General features: G+C 48.0%; 1 protein-coding gene across 1 annotated transcript; it reads left to right on the forward strand.

The window, feature by feature from the left end:
- Nucleotides 1-1952: 1952 nt before the first annotated feature.
- Nucleotides 1953-6633, forward strand: LOC149753408 (uncharacterized). Its single transcript, XM_089924041.1, has 3 exons — nucleotides 1953-2800; nucleotides 3082-3555; nucleotides 3658-6633. Exons 1-3 carry the CDS (start codon nucleotides 2564-2566, stop codon nucleotides 3823-3825), a joined length of 879 nt encoding a protein of 292 aa, XP_089780167.1. The 5' UTR covers nucleotides 1953-2563; the 3' UTR covers nucleotides 3826-6633.
- Nucleotides 6634-10163: the final 3530 nt, after the last annotated feature.

Here is a 10163-nt window from a genome sequence, read left to right on the forward strand (position 1 = left end):
AGGAGGAGGCAGAGGCGGGGGTGGGGAGGTGGGGGGTGGGGAGGGTGGGGGTAATTTAGGAATTTTTAATTTTTTAGGGGTGTCCTTAGCAAATGGGGGGGTGTAGAGAGTATTTAATTTTTTTTTAATTTTTGGGGGGTGTCCTGAGCAATAGGGGGGGTGTATTTAGAACTACCCATGGCTGGGGGTAGTTCTATATACAACCCCCCCCCCCTATTGCTCAGGACACCCCCCAAAAACCAAAAAAAAAATACCCAAACTAACCTTTAGTGTAATTACCATATTGCCCTTGAGATTTTCTCATACACCCCCCCTTCCTCCTCCTCCGTTTCGTTATGAAAAGAAAAAAAAAAACCCCCCTCAAACCCCCCTTAAACCCCTCGATCCATTTACATCGTTTAGGCGATCTTTGAAGGAGATTTAAGCCCCATTCGAAGCATGGACAAGCAACTAGTGATTTGGGACGAAAAATCGGCCGCAAAGGTACGTGTTCCACCTTGTTTCGAAATTTTTTTTTTTTCACGGTTCGTGCTCCGTTCGGCACTGGATCGCCGAACAAAAGGCTTCTGTTCGGCTGACCAGTGCCGAACAGAAGCCTTCTGTTCGGCAACCCTCAACCGAACAGAAGCCTTCTGTTCGGCTGCACGGTGCCGAACAGAAGCCTTCTGTTCGGCTGCACGGTGCCGAACAGAAGGGTTCTGTCCGGCTCTGTGCAGCCGAACAGAAGCCTTCTGTTCGGCACTGTGCAGCCGAACAGAAGGCTTCTGGTGCCAAATCGCGTGCCGTGCTGAATTTTGTGCCGAACAGATCCTCTGATTCATTAATTCTTGGTGATAAATTATTTTATATGTAGGGCTATGCTACAACCGAATCGAGTATAATTGGATCAGAATTTGTACTGGATTACACAAGCGAATTTACAACTTACGAGGTATTATAATGTATTGTGCAATTTTGTATTAGTTTAGCGAGCTATTTTTACAACTGTGTACTTACATAAATTGTTTAATGTATAGATCTTCAAGAGTAGAGAGGACTTGTGTAATTGGTGTCGTGAAGCTGGGAGGCGAAATGGTTTTGTTGTTGTAATCAAATCATCTGATGCAGGTACCATTTCTAAGAAACCCAGAATTACGTTAGGTTGTGAGAGGGGTGGGACGTACCGAACCAAAAAAGAAAAGCGAATAAAGACTGCCTGTGGGACAAAGAAGTGTGGATGCCCTTTTGCATTAAGAGGAAAGAAATTGGATACTGCGGATGATTGGATATTACTGGTCGTATGTGGAGTGCACAATCATCCCGCTGCAGAGAATCTGGAGGGGCACTCATATGCAGGGAGATTATCTGAGCAGGAGACGGAATTGTTAGTGGATATGTCGAAGAGTTTGGTTCGTCCAAAGGACATATCCAAAGGGAGGCACACCCTGGCAGCATTGATTTGTTCCGTGCATTTCCCCGTGTGTTGATAATGGATTGCACGTACAAGACGAATAGGTATCGTCTTCCGCTCTTAGAGATTGTGGGGGTGACATCTACTGACATGACATTTTCAGTTGCTTTTGTATACTTAAATTCTGAGGAGGAAGAAAGCTATACTTGGGCATTAGAGAGATTGCGCAGTGTCATAGCTGATGATGTTTTGCCTGAGTTGATTGTTACAGATAGAGACTTGGCTTTGATGAATGCAATTCATAGAGTATTTCCTACTGCTAGACATTTATTATGTAGATGGCATATTAGTAGGAATGTTTTGGCCAAGTGCAAAAAATTTTTCGAATTGAAGGAGAAATGGGATAAATTTATTATGAGTTGGAATATACTAGTGCTGTCCTCCACGGAAGACGAGTATAATGATCGCTGGAGTGCACTGCAGAGAGAGTTCGGTACCTATCCAGATGCACTACAGTATGTGTCAGATACTTGGCTAAGCAAATACAAGGAAAGATTTGTTGCGGCGTGGACGGATACATGCAGGCACTACGGAAATGTGACGACAAATAGGTATCACAAATAAAGACTCATTTAATTTTAATTTGCCTCAGTTCTTATATCTAACTTTCATTTGTTTACTAGGGTCGAGAGTGCACATGCAAAGCTCAAAAAGCAGCTTGGATCAAGCCAAGGAAGTTTCGAGTCATCTTGGACTAGAATACATGGATTGATTGAGTTGCAGCACAGCTCCGTTAAAGCCTCATTGGAGAAGAGTTTATTGGTAGTGCAGCACAACTTCAAGCCAGCTGAATTCAAAGAGTTGCGAGGTTTCATATCTATAAGTGCGTTAAATCATGTCCTCGCCCAATCGAAACGAGCCAATTCAGTTGGGTTTGATGATTCAAATTGTGGGTGCGCTATTCGACGCACACATGGTATACCATGTGCTCACCAGATTGCGCGGTACAGGGTGGAAGGTCGGCCCATTCCTCTCGACTGCATAGATCCTCATTGGAGGAAACTTGATATTCTGCCTACCCCCCCCGTGCAGCCAATTCAGTTGAGTTGTGATGCAGAGTTAGATTTGATTGCGCTACGATTCAAGAAGTTAGATGGGGCTTCTCAATTGCAGATGATCAAGAAGTTACGAGAGATTGCAAGTCCAGATAGTACACCTCTTTTAGAGCCTGCAAAACGGAAGACCGGTTCACGTGGGCGCGCTTCAATGAAGGTTGATACGTCTACTCGACGTGACCCGTCTGCGTTTGAGTTGGTTCTATCTGGACAGGATAGTTATTCACCTGGTGTTGAGAAAGTTACCATCCGCAATCCATCTACTCAGATTCAAAAGAGGCGGCCCAAGCAAAAGGTAAGTACCAAATATTTATTTCCTTATAATAGGTATCACAACGTCTACGGGACGGTCCGTGCCGTGCCGGTATGTCATGTGCCGATACGGGACATGTCGGGACGTGCCGTGCCGAGATGTGCCGATACGGGACATGTAGGGACGTGCCGTGCCGAGATGTGCCGATACGGGATGTGCCGTGCCGAGATGTGCCGATACGGGATGTGCCGTGCCGAGATGTGCCGATACGGGACATGTTCTGCCATTGTTACATATTTTCTATCATTTGATATTATTTGCAGGTTTTTCGTACTAGAGCCCAGTCACATACGCCCATTATCTATATTGATGCTATTCCTTCTGCCTTGAGACCATACATCCAGCATATCAAGGATGTAAAAGCTGATGGGAATTGCGGATTTAGGGCAATAGCTGACTTACTGGGATTTGGAGAAGATGACTGGGTGCGTGTTAGGAAGGATTTATTGCAAGAGTTGCAATGTCATTCGGACCACTATCGCACATTATATGGTGTGGAAGGGACGATTGCTGAGATCACTCATGCATTATCATATTATGATGATTGTCCACCATATGACAGATGGATGACTATGCCGGACATGGGTCATCTTATAGCATCCTGCTATAATGTTGTCCTATACCATCTCTCGTTGCAACAATGTCTGACCTTCCTACCTCTCCGTTCTGTGCCAGTACCTCTTCTATCCCGCAAAGATATCGCTATCGGATTCGTAAATGGAAATCATTTTGTTGAGGTACAACGTTCACAACACTTGCGAATATTTAATTTTGCTTATTTAATTTTGCTTATTTATAATTTTGTAGCTATTAATATTTTCTTATTTCTAATTTTGAAGGTGTTCTTGTTGCCGGGACATCCCGTTCCGCCAGTAGCGACCAACTGGCGAAAATATCATCTTCCTTGTGCTACCGGATGGGAAAATTCATATGAAGCACGGATTCAACAGTTCAAAGAGAGCATCTCACCTAATGTTATAATTAGCGAGACAGTAGAGTTAGATTGATTATTTATATATGTACAATTTTTGAAAGTTGTAAATTTTTTGGGGCTCTTAGAGTCATGTACTGTGAAACTCCATCATCAGCTGGGAATACATATGACGACTGTTGTTTCCGTTGAGATTTCAGATGTAAACAGAAACATACTTAAGAGCTGGTGGGAGCAAACAAATCAAACAGGGGAACTAATAGACCTTTCTGATGTACAAGAACTTAACGGTGACAAGCTTGAGCAGATGATTAACACATTTGTTGGAAAAGAGGGCTCTGTGATGTTCTTGGTTAAGAGGTTAATCGGCTGCCCTCTCCTTGCAAGGCCAGGTCTTGCCACTGGCACCCTCTTAGGCTTTGCTGCCTTTTTTGGAGGGGAACTTTGTCCAGGGTCAGCTTTGATTGGAACAACATTTGGAGGTACCTCAGGGGGAGGTGGAGGCAGAACATCAGTCGTATCAGATTCAGGGTCAAACCCCCCACGGGACTCCATCTCCTCAGGGGGAGGTGGAGGCAAGACAGTAGAGTTAGATTGATTGTTTATATATGTACAATTTTTGAAACTCCATCATCAATATAAATCAAAAAATATCTGTCTTCGCATTGTTAGATTGATTGTTATGTGCACTGTTATATTTGTGTAAAATAGAACGGGCCAGGCTTTACAAAGATTACACGTAAATGTACCAAAAATATATATTTTTCATTAATATCAAAGGCTTTACAAAGATTACAAAGGCTCCATCATCAATTCCTATGACGCCATCGTCGACGCGTGTACTGCTGTACGTCCGAATGAGAGGGTCCTGGATCCGAATGAGAGGGTGCTGTACTCGGGCCAGGCTCATCACCCAGAAGTACCTGATGCATCTGAGAAATAGCATCATATAGGTGCCCGGCACCTAGTGACGTAGCCTCTGAGGGACCCATCCGTACAATGTCGGTACTGATACCGAGTGCAGCTGCATTACGCCGCCGGTGCATGTCAGCATCATCATGACCTCCCCTAGCTCCAGAATGAGTACTCGAGCGCAGATGAGGAGGCTGAACTGCAACGTGCGTGATACGGAGATACCACTCCATGTATCCCGGTACGCTGTCTGATGGCCGGGTAACTGGGTGGCTCCTGCTCGCCTGGCTCAGCACGTGGTCCTCCCACCGCTCCCAAAGCTGATCCATATAGGAGTAATGTATCCGGTACGAGCCTGCTGTGGAACCTCTGTTGGCTCGCGTAGGGGCTAGTGGCGCTCGAGGGATGGTCTGAATACGACCAAACTGTCTAAGAACCCTTTCTGGATGATAGGGTTCTACGATATCAAGGCACTTGATGGAGCCACTAAAAAATGCGACGGGTATATATGGGCGATCTCCCCGAAGCCGATGATGGGGATCCCAAATAACCTGTAAAACAAAAGGTCCATTTCAGTTTTATACTATATCGCATATTAAATGTACTGACAAACACAAGCAAATGGTAATATGATACGTACCTCATCGATGCTCAAAAGGTCCAATGACTCACGTAGAACCACTAGATGGTCCATCGTGGTACGGGATGGAGTACCGGGCATCCAGCGGTGCACGCGGGGACTGGCATCAGTATACTCGAGCGACGGGTGAGGACTGAGTGCTGGAAAATGCTCATAAATCCATGCCTGCAGAAGCGTCATATAACCACTGATCTGTCTCACTGATGACCTCGACGCAATCCCCAACTGCCGATACAAATATGCTAAGGCAGCTGTACCCCAGGCATATGTGCTCACCCTATCCAGATCCCGCAGTAAACACAGATACGCTATAGGCACCCTGGTCCCACTCTTATCAGCAAAGAGTGTGCAGCCTAACAAAAATAACAAATAGGCTCGTGCTGCACACTCTATCCTCTGCTGCCTGTCTCTATCAGATACAGAGTGAAACTGAGTCCTCAGCCACTCCATCCTCACAGACTGACCGCGCGATGACAGTACCTCCTGACGCGCGTCTCCAGCTGACACCCCCAACAACTCCACAAGTAGCTCCTCAGCATCCCGATCACTCATCCTCTCAGGAGAAACTGATACTGAGGAACCTGCGACAGGAATCCCTAAAATGGCGGATACATCATCCAACGTGATAGTGATCTCGCCAAATGGTATATGGAAGGTGTTCGTCTCGGGCTGCCATCTCTCTACGAAGCCCGAAATCAGAATCTTATCGATGAATCGATAAGAGCACTGTACTAACTTTACGAGGCCCGACTGCCTCAATAGTGCTCTGAACCTGGTATTTGGTTGGTTTGAAGACCACCACTTCCATTCACCAACCTTGGCAGTATGGTTCATGCACTTTAGTGGAGCTCGTTCCTGTAATATAAATGTATAATTACTACTACTTTATAAAACATCAATAAACAAAATATAATGCTATAACAAATAAACAATACCTGTTGCCTCCAGATGGAAGCTGCTATATGCGTCCTGAAACTGATCAGGACGGACTCATCCTCTGGACCTCCTGGACATGGTCCAACGGACTCATCGTCTTCGCCCCTAGCGGGCATATCATCATGCTCTGACTCAGGAGAGTCCGATGGCATATGAGCAGGCTCGGGAGAAGCAATCCTAGCACGACGTCTCCTAGCTGACGCCGTAGGTCTAACTCTGGCGGGACGGGGATCCATGTCTGAAAATATAGAAATTCAATGTTAGGCTATATCAAAGAAAATAATTCAATTGCATACATAAAAGTTCGGCACAAAATTCAGCACGGCACGCGATTTGGCACCAGAAGCCTTCTGTTCGGCTGCACAGAGCCGAACAGAAGGCTTCTGTTCGGCTGCACGGTGCCGAACAGAACCCTTCTGTTCGGCACTGTGCAGCCGAACAGAAGGCTTCTGTTCGGCACCGTGCAGCCGAACAAAAGCCTTCTGTTCGGTTGAGGGTTGCCGAACAGAGGGCTTCTGTTCGGCACTGTTCAGCCGAACAGAAGGGTTCTGTTCGGCGATCCAGTGCCGAACGGAGCACTGGAGGCGGGGGGGGGGGGGGGGGGGAGCTACCTCGAGGTGGTCGTGGAGGCGCCGGCGAGGTTCTCGTTGCTCGGGAGATGGCCGGGGAGGTGGTTCCGGGAGAAGCCGGCGAGGTGGTCGGAGATCGGGAGAATGCCGGCGACGAGAGGGAGAAGGGGGAACGGGGGGGGTTTTGGGCGTTGGCGAGGTGCACTGCACCGACCGGCGACGAGAGGGAGAAGGGGGAGACGGAGGGGGTTTGGCCGCCGGCGAGGTTTTTTGGGCGGAAGGGTTACGGGTGTTTTGGAGGGGAAGAGCGGGGTGGGGGGGGGTTTGGGGGGTGTAGAGAGCAATTTAGGTGAGGGGGTGGGGAGGGTGGGGGGTAATTTAGGTATTTTTAATTTTTTAGGGGTGTCCTTAGCAAATGGGGGGTGTAGAGAGTATTTATTTTTTTTTTAATTTTTGGGGGGTGTCCTGAGCAATAGGGGGGGTGTATATAGAACCACCCGATGGCTGGTGCTGTAAATAATTCGAAGGGAAGGGGGCTTTTTGGGTTGCTTCTCCCCCATCAGCCCCGATGCCGGAGCAAGCTGCCGACGAGGTCGGCGCCGGAAAGGTCGTCATCACGGAGGGTTTCTATGTCGCCGGATGTTTATGGGGCAGCCCTTGAGAGTTCTACCTCATCCCTTCGTTCTTGCTTCCAACATTCATGAGTTCATGACTGCTGCTTGGTGAATTAAAAAAATCCTACCAGTAGACAATCATATGGATCGGCGACTTCGGGCTCGCCAACCTTTACGAGTACAGGGCCAACCCGAGCGCCATCCGCATGGTGGGCACTCTGGGTACCTCGCCGTCGAGCTCACCCAGACAAGCAAGGCCACCACCAGCTTCGGCAACCTCGCCCTTGAGGTGGTCTGCGGCCACTGCCCCCCAAGGCACCTGGTCTGCCTGCCTGTGGCCCGGCGATGCTGCAACATGTCCTGCCACTGTTTGATGAGATTTCCTAGAATCTGTTGGATGTTCGATTCTCATCTGGAGATTAATGGGGATGGTGGACATCTAAAGGAACGCCTGCATTACAATCCGTAGTGGGGAGAGTACGTAGGTTCGGCTTGCCTGTATAGTATTTTCTGCTAGATGCCATGCCACCGTTTGATGAAATGCCTTTTGGAATCTGTTGGATGATGGTTTTCGCTAACTCTATTTTTTTCCTGAGCAGTCATATCTACATCAATTCTGGACATGGGTTGAAGTGAAGGAGATTTGGCATGGTCGAGCAACAGCTCTGCCCACAAATCTGATGTGGATTTGGCCATGTTTATCTGTTACTTATTCTATATTCTGTTTCTACTTTGAGCGGGGGAAGTGCAAGAGAGAGCTTCAGAGCTCTCGAACGTGAATCCATGCAGCTTCAAACAGCAGTGTACTCGAACAAACTTGGAAATGGGTCTTCCTTCTAACATTTGTTCGACCCAGTCAAGGCTGCTTAATATTTTTGACATTGTGACTCGGTGGTGTTTGTGGTATCCTTGTGGCTGCTTTTTGAATTCCATGCCATGCGAACTTGATCGTGCATCAGATATCTTATCTGAAGTATGGCAAGTGTGATTATGTGAATGCCCATATGATAAAGTTGCAGCAGATAAATACTTATTATGCATCTCTTGGAGTGATGTTGCATTGAAAATGATCCTGGTGTTGTTCCTCTCATGTGAAATGGCATTTTCCCAAAGGATGGAAATCTTGTGTTGCTAATGGAGAGCTGGTCGACATAGTCCCACATCGGCTGATAATAGAGAGCTGGTTCCAACTTGACCGCCAGAAACACTGGTTCGAACCAAGCAAGATAAATCCATAACATAAATTTTGAAAAATCATTTGGTTTTTCAGTTGTTAGCGATGGCCAACATAAGTACTGCCAAGTAGAGATAGAGTTTAAGATTTGTGTTGGGCTTTATTTCGCCCTTGCATAACTCTAATCACAATAGCCAAATAAAGTTTTTTTCTCCAGTTACTTATTTCTTGTTAATCTTGATAAAGGGGAATCAGACAGTGGACATCCTCGAGGATAGGTGGCTGATAGCGTTGCCACCGAGTGGGTGGCCCACGTTTCTCGATCCGGTGCGACTGGCAGGGCGCAGGGTCGGTGATCTTCTTGTCCCAAAAGAGCGGAGGTGGAATGCAGATCTTGTTCGAAAGGTTTTGGGGGAGGCACTGGCTGAGCAGTTTCTGGCTATGCTGCTTATCTTGAAGGAGAGGGCCGACAGGAGGGTTTGGAGCAGGTCCGATAGGCCGAGGGCGAGCACCCGGGACCTCCGAGGGCTGAGGGTGAGTGCTCGGGACCTCCGAGGGCTGATGGCGAGGGCCTCGACGCGGCAGTTAAAGGGAGCTTGGATTTGGCGGCTGCGCATCCACCCTCGGGTTGCCTTGTTCATTTGGAAGGTGGTCTGGGGATGCCTACCGATCGGAGGTGTGTTGGCGAGCAGAGGGATGAGGGTTCCCCCTGCCTGTGAGGCATGTCACTAACGAAGGAGACCATTGGCCATACCCTCTTCTGCTGTCCGCATGCGACTCAGAATGCGCGGGGCTTATCCTCGATGTTGGGCAGGGCAGGTCCTCGACGTCGGGCTTTCTCTTGTGGCTGCGGGCATCTATAAGGAGGCCTGATATGGTGGAGTGGGAGGTTCGGTGCACCTCTTTGGCCTACCATATTTGGCTAGATATGAATATCTGAATCTTCGAAGATCAACAGTTACATCTGAGGTTGGTGATGGCCAGAGTCTTGCTTCATGCTTCGGAGTTCATCAGCAGTGCACTATCCTATTCTCCTGAGACGGCTAGGGACATCTAGGTCTCTCATCCAGCTGAGTCAGCAACCAGATTTGTCTATGTTTTCTAGGAGCCCCCACCCCCTTGCTTTTCTTAAGGTGAATTTTGCTGGCAGCACTATCGAGCGAGGCGAGAGGGGGGTGTGGGGTTTATCATTAGAGATCACCACTCCAAGTTTGTGGCGGGTGGCGGTCGGTGGATATTTGACACTTCCATCATGAGTGTGAAGTTGCGGGCAGCATGGGAGGGGCTCTCCTTCGCGAGGTGCAGTTTGGGTATAGAGTATATCCATATAGAGGGTGACTCGACGGCAGTAATCGAGGGGATCTGTGGGCGACTCTCCGAGTCGGACGAGCAGTCCTTGCTTTGTGACATACAGCGGATGGCAGGGGACTGTGGCTCCTTTAGGGCTACGCATGTGAATCGGGAGGCTAACACAACTGCTGACTGGGTGGCCTCTTACACGGCGCATCACTCGAGAGATTTTCTTTGGATGACTCAGGAGGATGTTCCCCAACCGCTAAGCTAGCTTCT

Source organism: Phoenix dactylifera, chromosome 6 (genome assembly GCF_051530095.1).
Source record: "Phoenix dactylifera cultivar Ajwa chromosome 6, Ajwa_hap1_PhDact_Kaust_v1.1, whole genome shotgun sequence".
Lineage (NCBI taxonomy): Eukaryota > Viridiplantae > Streptophyta > Magnoliopsida > Arecales > Arecaceae > Phoenix > Phoenix dactylifera.

Bases quoted from the DNA above. Each gene is read 5' to 3' on its own strand.
- LOC149753408 (XM_089924041.1), top strand. From the start codon at position 2,564: ATGATCAAGAAGTTACGAGAGATTGCAAGTCCAGATAGTACACCTCTT. The intron at 2,801-3,081 runs GTAAGTACCAAA...TATTATTTGCAG, and splicing joins AGAGGCGGCCCAAGCAAAAG to GTTTTTCGTACTAGAGCCCA. The intron at 3,556-3,657 runs GTACAACGTTCA...CTAATTTTGAAG, and splicing joins ATGGAAATCATTTTGTTGAG to GTGTTCTTGTTGCCGGGACA.